Raw genomic sequence first — 12924 nt, 5'->3', positions numbered from 1 at the left:
AAAAAAAAAAAAAAAAAAACCCCAAAAAGCAGGAGGGGTAGGACAGTAAGGCTTGGCTCAAAGTCTATGAATTATACACAGTCCCTACAACATGTAAGGGAAAAGATAACAAACCAAAAGCAGGTGTAAAGAAAAAAAAGGTAAGAAATAACTAAAGCTAAGTTGTCAAAGGAAAGCTGCTACAGTTGCGGCCCAGCTCCAGTGTGAGACGCATGGGTGTAAGCCCATCATGCCCCGTGAGCTTCCACCTCCAGCAGACCTTCTGGCAGACCCCTGACCTGACCCTTAGTGCGAGCTGGGAGGTAACTGGGGCCTGCGGTAGGAGGGTAGTAGGCAGTGGGGGCAGCTGAGTGGAGTCAAAGAGGGTCACACTACCCATGGCTCCTACTTAGGCCAGCTCCCTAGGGAGCCTTACAAACAGGCATGCTCCGGGCCCAGCACACGACTTAGCGTATGGAGTTCGTGCACGAGGGCAAGCAGGAGGGGTTATCAGTAGGCACTTTCACTTTTACATGCCCTCTGGAGGTGTCACATGGCACACCCCGTGCCTGTGGTGCCCCCGAAAAGCTGAAGCCCCTCATGCTGAAGGATAGTCCTAAGGCACCAGATCTAAGGTGAAGGGGATGAGGGACCAACCCTCCCCACCTCCAGGGTGAGACCCAAGGACGCTCCTGGCCAATCGGAAGCCCAGAAGGCCAGGAGATCCCGCTGCAGACAACTACAAAAAGAGTACTTCTAGTGGAAAGGGGAGGGACTTCCAGTGGCAAAGGTCAGGGGGTGGGACTACTGGTCCCAGGATGGTGACCAGGGGGTGGGACACCTGTGAAGGGGCAGGGCTACCCTTGCAGCCCTCGACAGCTCACCCAAACCCATTGTGGCCCTCCAGACAAAATAATTGCCTGCCCTTGCCCTAAACCCATACTGAGATTCCAGGAGGAGCTCTCCAGCAAATGGAAGGAGAAGGTTCAGGAGGGTTCTCACAATGATCTTTCTTGTGACAGACAGCAGGGTGATCCCTCTGTAGTTTCCACAGTTGGACTTGTCTCCTTCTTGAATATTCTGACAACCATGGCGTCCCTGAGGTTATCTGGGATTTCCTCATCGTTCCAGACCCTTAAGATGAAGGCATGAAGCTGTGATGTGAGTACCTCTCCTCCCTGTTTTAAGATTTCAGTGGGATTTTAAGATTTCCATCCACTCCAGATTCCTTGTTCTTCATCTGCTTGATGGCTTTCTTCACCTCATCAAGGGTTGGAGGGATTCCAAGATCATCTCTGACTGGGTATTGTGGGATGGAGTTGAGAACACTCATCAACAGCAGTGTCTCAGTTGAGAAGGTCTTAAAAATGCTCCTTCCAACATGCACTGATGGCTCCCCTTTCCTTGATCAGGTCTCCTCCATCATTAGGTCTCAAGGGGGTTGGCCCCTGAGTGCTCAAACCGTAGATGGCTTTGGTGGCACTGAAAAAGCCATGCATATCATGGATGTCAGCCAGGTGTTTAATTTCCTTAGCCTTGTCTTCCCACCATTTGTTGTTCATATTGCACATCTGCCTGTGCTTTGGCTTGCTGGATATTCAATTTTTTTTGCTTGGAGTTGGTGTCATTTTGCCAAGCACAAAAGGCCTTGTGATTGTGATCGATTAACTCTTAGATCTCCCGGTCGTTCTCATAAAACCACTCATGATGTTTCCTGGTAGAGATTCCAAGCATCTCTTCACAGGTGCTGATGACAGTGGCCTTGAGGGCAGCCCACATGCTGCTGACATTCTCCCTTTGTTGTTTACTAGAATTCACCCATTTTTCATTGAGGCACTGATGGAAGAGGTCTCACTTGCTTGGCTCCTTGAGTCTTTTAACATTGGCCTTCCATCAGCATTGCTTCTGCTGCAGTTTGGGAGCCAGTTCGAATATTGTAACCAAGCAGATGAGTTGGTGATCAGTCTAGCAATCATCAGCTCCTAGCATAGCTCAGGTGATGTGGACATATTTGCAGTCCTAGGCAAGGATGATGACATAGTCCATGAGGTGCCAAAACTTCAATCGTGGGTGTTGCCATGATGTTTTGTGCCTGTTTTTCTGGTGGAACAGGGTGTTGGTGATGGTGAGTCCATATTCTGTACATTTGATCAAGAGGGGAATGCCAGTGGAGCTGACCTTTCCTATTCCTTCCTTGCCGTTTGTTCCACTACAGAGGTTAGATTCTCTTCTGACTCTGGCACTGAAATTACCAAGAAGAATAAGTCTGCCTTCCTCTGAAACATCAGAAAGGACTTGATCAAGGTTGGCACAGAATTCTTCCTTGGTTTCACCAGTGGCACTAAGAGTCAGGGCATATGCACTGATGACAGTGGCATATTGACTCCCCATCAGTTTAAGATGGAGAGTTAATGAGGTACTCATTAAATTCTGATAGGGACCTCCCTGAGTTGGTTTCAGAGTTCATTCTTAATAGCAAAGCCAACTCCATGAAGTTGGCATTCTCTTTCCTGCTTACCCTTGCAGGAGAAGGTATAGCTGCCTCCACGTTCTTTGACCTGTCCATCTCCTGCTTACCAGGTCTCACTCAGTGCAGCTACGTGGAAGTTGTGTCTCCTGAGTTCTTGGGCCACAATTGCAGTGCGGTGCTCTGGGTGTTTGTTATTAGGGTTGTCCATGACGGTTCTGATGTTCCAGGTCCTGAAAACAACAGTGCGTCTTCGTTGATATTTTCGAAACAGTAAAGGTGACCCTAGTGGATACTGTTATTCAGTCACAAAGAAATACAGGATACTGTATTAGTCAGGCTATGTTTAGGACACCTTTTTTTAGTGTCCTCTCCCTGTGGGGTGGGCAGAGCAGATCCTGAAGAGGCGCTGCTCAGTCAGAGTTACGGCTGCGGAATCACACTGTCCCGGGGAGACAACTAGTAAACTGGACTTACCTGCAGAGTCCGAGGAGGAACACGCAACGCCGCCGAGGACTCGCGCGGCGTGTCAGCCGCTTGTTTATACAGCTGTGTCCAGCCGGTGACGTCAGGGAAGGACGCCGGCCGGAGAAGTTAAAAGAAGCAGCTGTGGCCACGGAAAGGAGAGAGAGCCCCAGGACAGAGCAATTAACAGCTCTGCCAGCAAGAGGGGCGGGGAGCCCCAGGGAGGGGCAACTACCGGCTCTTCACCAGGGAGAAAAGCGGCAGCGGCGGCCGGCGTCGGGGCTCCGAATGAGCAGATGCAGACAGCGTGGCTGGAGGCTGCTCCTAACAGAAGAGGAGCAGGAAGCATGGCCACGGAAGGACCTACGGGATACGAACCCTAAGGCAGCGTGACCCACAGGTGGAGTGCCGGGGCGGCAGTGTGGAGACTCTGCCACACCAAGGGGGAGAAGACCCGGGAGAGCCCTGAGAGGGTATAGCTGGGGTGGGGATCGCCGCCAAACCACCGTGCCAGGAAACTACAGGGGCACTAGGGAGATAAGGGGGCCAGCTGCTCTGATACGGAAGCGGTCCCAAGAGGATAGTGACATCTACCTACAGGACTAGAACTACCCGAGAAAGGGGAATCACAACCCAGCGGTCACACACACTCCTGTCTCATCCAAATGCTAGATGACCTTCTTGTAACTGCTGCCTTCATGCCAGTTCATGATTAGGATCTTCCAGACCTCATAATGCTGCTCCCATTGCCATTAGCTGGTTGCCAAAGAGTTTGAGGAATGTGTGGACATGCAAGATGCCTGTACATGACTTCTTTTATTGTGGAGAAGCTGCTGCACATCAACTTCCACATGGCTCTTGACACAAAGGGACGTTGATACAAGTGGCAAGGAGACCAAGACAACTGGGGATCTTACTCTGCTGCAGCCTTCATTTGCCTTTGCAGCTGTTGAGATTATAACATCTTCTTCCACCTTCTCCGCCATTAGTTGAGGAATTGTAGACCTATAGCTGGGGGCTAAGCAGGCTTATTATTATGGTGGCCTGTACTTGCCATGTCACAGCACCCTCAAAGCATATGCGGCTTTTCAGGAAGGAAACTATTATCATCTGCTGCTCTCACCACATCCTGTTGGTGCTGCCACTGCTTGGTCCACGACTGCTTATTTGTCAGAGTTACCCCTGCTTATTTCACAGTTAATCTTTCCTGAAGGTCATTCCACTATCTGCCAACTGTGAATGTGCTAGGTAGCAGTACAACTGTGCCCCATTGCAGGACACTAATAAAAGAAGGCCAAGATACTAATAAAAGACTTCCCAGACATCTTTACAGTTAAACCTGGGAGGACTCACTTAATTGCTCACCATATTGTTGAAGCCTGGATGCCCAATATAGAAGAGGCTCTCCAGGATTCCTGACTGGTTGTGGGAGACTGTAAGAAGAGATAAAAAGCATGCTGGAGATGGTGGGTGATTGAAGAATCCTCCAGCAAGTGGGCTAGCCCCATTGTCTTAGTGCCCAGACTGGACAGAGGTGCATGGGGACCCCCCCGTGGCTGGAAGATCATAGCAGCTGCAGTCTCCCACGTTTGGGGGTGCACATAGGTCCCTCCCAGCAGGGAACTTTGAGCATCTTATGGGTTCTAAGCCCCAGGGGCCCCTGGCCACACATTCAATTAATGGTGTAATAGGAAGCAGCTACCAACTTATTGCTACCAAATATTGTACATTTGGTGGAATAACTTTGTAGCTTATTCCTCTTTTTAGCATGCCATTAATTGATTAAACATGTGCCTGGGTGACCACTTGAGGCATGATTAACTGGTTAATCACACCTTAACTGTAACGTGTAGATGGGGCCAGGTGTAACTATCAATTTAATCTTATTTCTCCAATTTATCAAAATTGTGGAATAATTTAATCCTATTCATAATAACATTACTGTTTGTTTGTGCATTTTAATACAGGAGTTTTTAACACCTGCATAGTAAGTATAAATAAAGGAGGCCATAGATGGTTACACTATATTTCTATTTATGTCCATTTCACATAGGCAAATTTTGTGGATGCTCTTTTCTCTCCTATCTTTAGGACTGGTATAAAGTATCTGTAAAAGTGTCACAATATGAAAGATTCATAAATGCATAGTTCTGTGTCATGGTCAAACCAATCACCTCTAGCCTGGTAAGTAACCAATACCCTAGCCCAGAGTGGGTTATTTTTGTTATAAAAATAATAAATGGATACCGATTAATTCCTAGTCTAAGTTAACACCATCACTGCTGTGTATACACTATTGAACAGAAAGGGTAGATGCCAAAAATGCATGATTGCAACTCAAATATAGTAGCATTTTTACAAATCCAGTCAGATATCTCTGCTTAAATATATCCAGTAGGTTTAGTTTCCCTCCACCCCCCCAAAAAAATTGTGAAGATACTGCAGTCTGTCTTTATTTACATTTAAGTCAAGTTACATTGGAGTTATAGCCACAATGGTCCAATTAATATGCAAGAAAAAAGGTTTTTTGGTAATATCTTTTATTGGACTAACTGTATATTTGGGAGAGGTTTTTTTTGCAGCTGCCCTTTACTTGATTTGAAGCTACTTCTAACAACTTCTTTGTTCCACAGGTTTATTGCCTTCTTCCCCTTCTTTGAGAGATTGTTTAATTTACATACTGGAGTTAAAAAAAGGTATTGTTCTACTTGGCATTTAGCTAAGGCTGTATCTATTTTCCCAAAATTTTGCTGAGATATTTTGTGCCCCCAAATTTGTCTAATATCTCTCCCAGCTATACAGCTGGTCCAATAAGATATGAAACAAAACTTGCTTCTTTCATTTACCCATGTTAATAATCTCTGCGTAAAGGATTCTTATCAGTCATCCTAACTCCACATTAACATCTCTTAATTTTACTTAAAAAATATTTTTGTCTTGATTTGTGTGCATTTACATTGTGTATATAGAGGTGATTGCATAATAGCTCAAAATGAAATCTTACTCTTTTATATTGCAAGGGAGTGTGGAGAGGTGGGGGGATATGGGTAAGTGGGTAGATATGAGGTTTGTGGGGGGCTGTGGATGTGTGTGGATGTGTATATAGGGCTTGGGGGAGGGTATGGGGTATGTGTGGATGTGGGTGGGTATTGGGGATTTGTCAGGGGGTGTATTTGGGTGGGTATGGGGTTTGTGGAGGGCTGTGGGGTGTGTGGAGGGGAAGGCTGGCTAGGGGTGTGTGTGGAATGTGTGTTGGGGGGGTACGAGTGTGTGTGTGGTGGGATGTGTGCATGTAGTAGTGAGCGGGGCTCCCCCCAGAGGCGTGTGTGTGTGTGTGTGTGTGTGTGTGTGCGCGCGCACGCGCATGTGGGGAGGGGTGGGGGGTTTGTGGCAGAATGTGGGGGAGGGTGTAGGTAGTGCAGTGTTTGTGGGCTGTATGATTGTGTGTGTGGGGGTGTGGTTGTGGGGTTTGCAGGGGAGAGTCTGTGGTTATGGTGAAGTGTGCATGTGCCCCCTGAGGCAGACAAGCACCCACCCAGCAACAGCTAGGAGATGGCGCGCCTTGTGGTGCCTCCCTGTCATTTGCAGCCTGCCCCATGCCTGCTGCAGACTCACCCTGGCAAAAGCCAACTAGCTAGAACCCACGTGTACAGCCCCAATCCCAACCCACTCTGTGCCTGCTTTGCACTGCCCACCAGGGGTGTGTCTTGCTGCCCCCCTGGGAATACAGTGGGGCTGGGTGGCTCCACAGCTGGGCTGCCTTCCTAGGCAGCCCAGGTGGTGGCTCCTTCTGGCTGCTGCTGGCAGTGGCCCCAGCCCTGTGGTACTGGCAGGGACCTGTGAGCACAACCCTCACCTAGCCTGCCCTGCTCCTGCTCTAGACTCACCTGGCCCAGGCTGAGCAGCAGCAGCAGCAGCAGCAGCGGCAGCTGCCAGGCACAAACTGTTCCTTAGCGTGGTGGAAAAGCAGACCCTCCCACTTGCCACTGCCAGGCCCTTCCTGCTGCAGCTGCCCAGAGCCCATCCTGGCTGCCCTGCATCTACTCTACACTGCCACTGCTGTCTGGCTGGGCAGACTGGAGGCAGCAGTGATGGTGGTGGTGGTGCAGGCTCCCAGTAGCTGCAGCAGGAAGGGCCCAGAAATGGGAAGGGGGAAGGGCTGCTTTTCCCCTATGCTGAGGAACAGTTTCTGCCCAGCAGTTACTTCTGTTGGACAGGTGAGTCTGGGGCAGATGCAAGGTGGACCGGGTTGGGCTGAGCACGTGGGTCCCTGCTGGTATCATGGGGCTGGAGCTAGTGGTGGTGGCAGCCAGAAGGAGCCACCGCCACTTGGGCTGCCTAGAAAGGGAGCCCAGCCGCAGAGCTACCCCAGCCCCTCTGCATGTCCAGGGGGTGGTAGAATGCACCGTGGGTGGGCGGTGCCTGGGCCAGGTGGGACTGAGGGACCTGCCACATGCCAGACGAAGCCCCTCCATGGGCTAGATCCCTAAAATTTAGGGCGTCAAAAGGCACTGACATGACCTTCACAGCTCACTGGCTGCAAGAAAAATGCCAGGAACAATATAAGCCTCTCTACATTTCTATTCACTCTAGCCAGCTGCCTGTAGAGATGAGCAAATACTGAGTCTTGTCTCTGGTTCTGAAAAATATCAGTTGCCTCATCTGATGAGCTCTCCTTCTAATCAGGGGGGTTCTTTCCAGAGCAGCCTGCATCCTCAACATTTTCCTCAGGTCCACTGAGCTTACACTGGATCCTGACTCCCTTTCTGGGCCTCCTACCCGGCCCCCTTTCTGCTGCAAGGTCTTCCCTCCATATCCTCCAACATTCTTGGTATGGGAGGGGTCAGGACCCCCAGATACCGAGATCAAAGGGGAATATGTCCCTGAGTTGGTCCCGGAGTGGAGCTTGTGGTTCCTGATCCAATCTACTCTTTGCCACTAGGCACAGCAGCCTGGTGGGTCCCAGTCCTGACATACTACCACTGGGTGGGAAAGATGGTGGGCCATGCTGCAGTCAACTTGGCTTTCTGAGCCTCCATCATAAACTGAACCTAGGTGATAGGATAAGGCCAGATATCCCCATGTATACAGGTCACATAGATGCATTCAGAAACTCAACATTGGGCAGAAACCACCAACTGTTTTAGCACAAAGGTTTGAGCTGAGCCTGAGTCCATGAGACCCTAAACTTGGACATCTTCTATTTGTACATTCTCCTGGGACCTCAGAGAACACAGAATGAACATAACTATAATCCATTAGAAGGCAATCTCTGCACCACTGCCCAGGCTCTCGACATGAAAAACAGACAGAGGGCTCCCCTGGCCTCTGATCTACTACTGCCTCCTGGTGGTGATCCTCTCCTGCCTCTAGTTCCATGGCCTAAGCTTGCTGAGTTCACCCCTGCCATCTTGTGGAGCAAGGCTATGCTACAGGGCCAGGTATCTGGTCTCCCTTCCAGGGCTAATGTGCAATTCCTGCCTTTCCTCATTTGAGGCTTATAGTCTGGTGGGACTGCTCCTTTTGCCCAGCTACAGTATTCCACATTCCAGTTCAGCCTCTAAAGAATCCTCAACAAGGCATATTGCCTCTTTTAGGTCCATCATAGTGTCTATAGACCTGTTCCCAGACCACCCACCAGCAGGATTTGCCAAAATTGTTCTAATGTCACCAGTTCCACCAATATCTAAGCTGAGTTAATCTCTAGTTCCACTGGTTGTACAAATCCACTGCCCACGGCGGAGAGTTGACATCAAATGGTTCTGCTTGGAATTGCTGCCTGTATGCCTCTGCTATGAGCCCCACCCAGTCCAAAAAGGGCAACTTCAGGGTGTCATGGGTGCATGTGGCCTTGGCTCCCAGGCCCAGATAAGCAGGCTGAGCCTCCCTAGTTAGGTAGGGATCTAACTTAACAGCTCAGAGATCATGAGGCTAGTGATATGCCTCAGCCACCTGTTGAAATGTCTCTAGAAAAGCTTCAGGCTCAACATCTGGCCCCATTTTTCTAAGCCTCCCCTCTGCAGCTGTTGGGGTCTAGGATACCCCAACCTACTTCAGGCTGGGTTTCACCTGCTCCAGCAGGAGCTGTATGAAGCGCTTCTGTTCACTTTGCATCCTTTGCTGGAACGGCTGCTGCTGTTGTAAAGCCTGTTGCTGCATCCCCTCCATTTCAACACTGCCTTAGGGTTCACACTGCTGGCTGAAAGCTACAGTGTCCACAGTCTCCACCACATGTAGCAGGTTGCCGTCACAAGGCTCTTCAACCAAGCTTTGTCCCTCCCCCTAGTATCTCTCAGCAAGCCTTAGTACTACAGTCTTCCACCCTTCTGGCCTCTATTGCCTGGAGTGCCTCTCAGCCTGCCCCAGTTATATACCAGCAAACAAAGGAACCTTATCATCTTGGCCCTTGAGATGGGTCTATTATGGCTTCAGGCTTCCTTTCCTAGGGTTGTTGTCTTCCTTCTAGCAGATATTCTCTGCCTCTGGTGCTTTTCCTTCACTCCCCTGCTGATTCTGCCTACTGGGATGTTTGTTTCCCAGCGAGCCACACCCTCCTTAACCTCCCACAGATGCAGCCCTTCAGTCTCACTAGCTGTTTTCCCGTAAGGGGACATACCACCCTGTTGCACAAATTCTCATTTAAGATTGCTAAATTCAGATTTAAGGTGATTAACTAATTCAAAGGTGGCCAACCCATGGTGCATGTGCCACAAATGGCATAGGCAGACTGTGTGTGTGACATGTAGCACACTGGGGGCAGCACAACTGCAGTTAGGGCAGGAAGAAGAACAGCAAATCAGGCAGGGAGCAAAAAGTAGAAAAACAGATAAGACAGGGAGCACAGAGCAGACCAGATCGGGCAGGAGAAGGAGATTAGATTCGCATTTGGGGAGAGGGCAGGGCTAATTTGTGGTGCACCTGCTAAAAAGACTGGCCCCCACTGAACTGGTTTATTTTTATATTAAACTGTAAAGGCTGAAGTATACTGAAACATACAATTTGTTCATACCTTTAAAGAAGCACAAATCACATTCAGTGCTTCCTTGATCTGAGGATGATGTGATTCATGAACTAGCTCCTCACAGATCCAAATGCCAAGGCTGCAAAGAGCAACACATCTGCAAAACAAGGTCACAGAACAAGAAATTGAGATATGCCTCCATTTTCATCTGAGTTCAGAAATCCACAGCAAGGATCTGCACGTTACTATACATGATTTGTAATTTCCAGACTGCTTTCTCAGATTATTTGTAGCTTGTCTAGGACAAATTAAAAAAAAACCTTATTTTATGGTGCTACATAATTATTAAAAAATTTACAAAGCTTAAAATGTATGTTACTACTACTTTAAGTGCTTGTCTGTATACATCTGCTGATGGTGATGCTTAAGCGGTGACCTAAATTTATGGAAAGGAATGCTAGGAGTCAAACTAATTAATAACAAAAAAATCCTACTGAAATAAATATCTATACCTTGTACTTTTTCAGTGGAGTAATGCCACGCATATCTGTGCTTTACATACTTCTACTATGGGTACACTTCTCAAGTTGGAGATTGCCTGGTCACTGATGTGCTGGGACTCTCTCTCTACATTAACTAGTTAATAGTAAAGTCTAATAATCTAATAATGAAACAATTTTTCAGAGCTGAAAAGGGCTGATCTCTCATCCTTTTTGTGTTAAGTACAAATTAATTTTAGGAAGTACCTTAAGGATACAAGCAGTCCTAATACGTATATCAGTATCAAAGGATGCAACCATTATATCTGCATGATTCTATAGTGATAAAGTATAACAAAACAGGGTAACTTTAACCCCGTTTCATTTATTCAAGTTACAGTGATTTAGCTAAGTTGTTTTGCTACAGGATCATGCCAATGTAAGCTGATGGGCACTTGTGAATGGAAGCTTGCTCTCTCCTTTTAAAGCCTTAAAAGGTACACTTATCCAGAGAAGCAGCACTCCAATCATACCTACGTATTAGGGCTGTGCAAAGCTTTGGTAGCCGATTCGATTTAGAGGAGATTCGGCCCGATTTGGGGACTGAATTGCTGAATCTGAATCAAATTGGGAAACTAATTAAAAACTCTGAATCGATTTGAAGCATCTGAATCAATTTGGGAAAGCTCTGGAAAACATTCAGCCGCTTTGGAGATTTGGCTACAGACTAAATAGGTAGCTGACACAGCTGCCTCCGGCTGGTAAGTCTGTTGGGGTTGGGGGAGGAGGGAGGAAAGGGGGCAAAATCAACTGCCCTGAGCCACAAATGCCACTTCTCCCTACCTATATTACCTTGCTGCTCTACACACATGAAACAGAAGAAGTGGCAAGTACTGTGGAATGGTGCCCCTGAAGGAACAGAAAACTCAAAAGCCCTTCTAGGAATCATAAACACTATCTGTCTCTCCTTCTGTGCTTTGCACTCCTTATGGCCAGTGGGGACAGGATGTGGTATGTAACTGGGAAATTTTTCTGTGTTCCTATCTTTCTGAGCTCAACTGAATACTGAGTGCACAACAAGGAGGTACAGGATAGGGGAAATTTTGATCTTGAGATCCAATTGCTCAGGTGACCTCACAGGGGCAGACTTGAGTGTTGTGGTGTGGTCAAGCAAGTGGATTTTGAATGTGGATATTTGGAAGGTTAGGGATAAAAAGCAGACATAATAATCAGTGCAGACACACTGTTAAAAAATGTATGGCCAGCCTTGAATTTTTTAATGACTAATTTGTAGAAATAAGTTGAGGCTCTGAAGGTGGAAGGTAACTTGGAGGAAAGTGATCATAAAATGTTAAACTTCATGATTCTAAAGAAAGGGATGAGTAAGGGGACAAAATAAGGATAATGGATGTTTTTTTTTAAGGACAAAAAAAAGAAAAACAACCTAGACTTTAACAAACTTAGGAAATTGGTATGTAGGATATCTTGGAAAGATACTTAAAAGAAAAAGATACTGAAAGGCACAATGACAAGCTATTCTGGTAAGGAACACAGTAAAAGATCAAAAAAGGCTGCATCAAGAACTCTTGAATTACCTGAAAATGAAAAAGAAGAGTGGAAATGAGGGTTGAGCATAAAGGAACAGCACAAGCAGATAGAGATAACATCAGAAAAGCTAAGATGTAAAATGACTAGCAAATAACTTGGGACAAAAAGCAAGATGAAGAAATTCTACAGTCTACATTAGAAGAGCAAAACAAGGATATCAAGTACCTAGTTATACAGAGAAGACTGAAGCATTCAATGCTTCTTTTTTTGCTTCAGTCTTCCAAAAGTGGTTTTGATCAATACTTACACAATCAATTCCAAAGACATACGGTCATGGTCCAGAATCAGTATAAAATATTTAGAAAGTTCAGCAGGGCCTGATGGAAGTCACCCTATAGTACTAAAGAAACTACCTGAAGCAGTATCAAGAACACAAAGAGGACAAGAGAGGTCTTAGAAGACTAGAGAATGACAAACGCAGGAGCTATATTTAAAAAGTGGGGAAAGGAGGATCTGGAAAATTACAGACAAGTCAGCGTAACTTTAGTATTAAACAAAAAGACTGAACAAGCAATTTATGAGAACCAAGCAGATAAAATGATACAAAGGAGGCAACATGGTAGTGGGTTTTTTTTGACAAGGTAACTGGCTTACTGGTTATGGGGAAAGCAGTAGATGTAATATGCCTTAACCCTTTTCTAGTACATAGAAGGTTGTTAAAAAAAAAAAAAAAGAAGCCAGCGATCAATAGTTTCCATGTCCATAAGGGTAGACAAGAACGTATCATCTTAATCTGTGGCAAAAAAAATGTAGTTTAGACATCAGGAAAATCTTTCTAATCACCAATTACTACTGTGACAAGCTACCTCAAGAGGATGTGGAATCCCCTGCATTAGAGGTTTAAGAGCAGATTAGACAGATATCAGTCAGGGATAGTATAGGTATGCTTGATTTTGCTTCAAGACCTTGGATTAGAGGAACTCTCAAGGTTTCTCTCTCAGCCCTATATTTACATGATTTTAATG

General features: G+C 46.7%; 1 protein-coding gene across 3 annotated transcripts in view; it reads right to left on the bottom strand.

Annotated features, from left to right (window-relative positions):
• Positions 1 to 12924, bottom strand: part of RALGAPA1 (Ral GTPase activating protein catalytic alpha subunit 1) — a 286398-nt gene that overhangs the window by 93809 nt on the left and 179665 nt on the right. For all 3 annotated transcript variants that reach the window (XM_019518882.1, XM_019518883.1, XM_019518884.1), the window contains one exon: positions 9921 to 10029. In XM_019518882.1, coding sequence (XP_019374427.1) covers positions 9921 to 10029 — 109 coding nt within the window. The remainder of the gene's footprint in view (positions 1 to 9920; positions 10030 to 12924) is intronic.

This window comes from Gavialis gangeticus, unplaced genomic scaffold, assembly GCF_001723915.1.
Source record: "Gavialis gangeticus isolate Ggan-Ray unplaced genomic scaffold, GavGan_comp1, whole genome shotgun sequence".
Taxonomy (NCBI): domain Eukaryota; kingdom Metazoa; phylum Chordata; order Crocodylia; family Gavialidae; genus Gavialis; species Gavialis gangeticus.
Note: the sequence above shows the minus strand (reverse complement) of the source record. Positions and strands in the feature narration are given on the sequence as shown.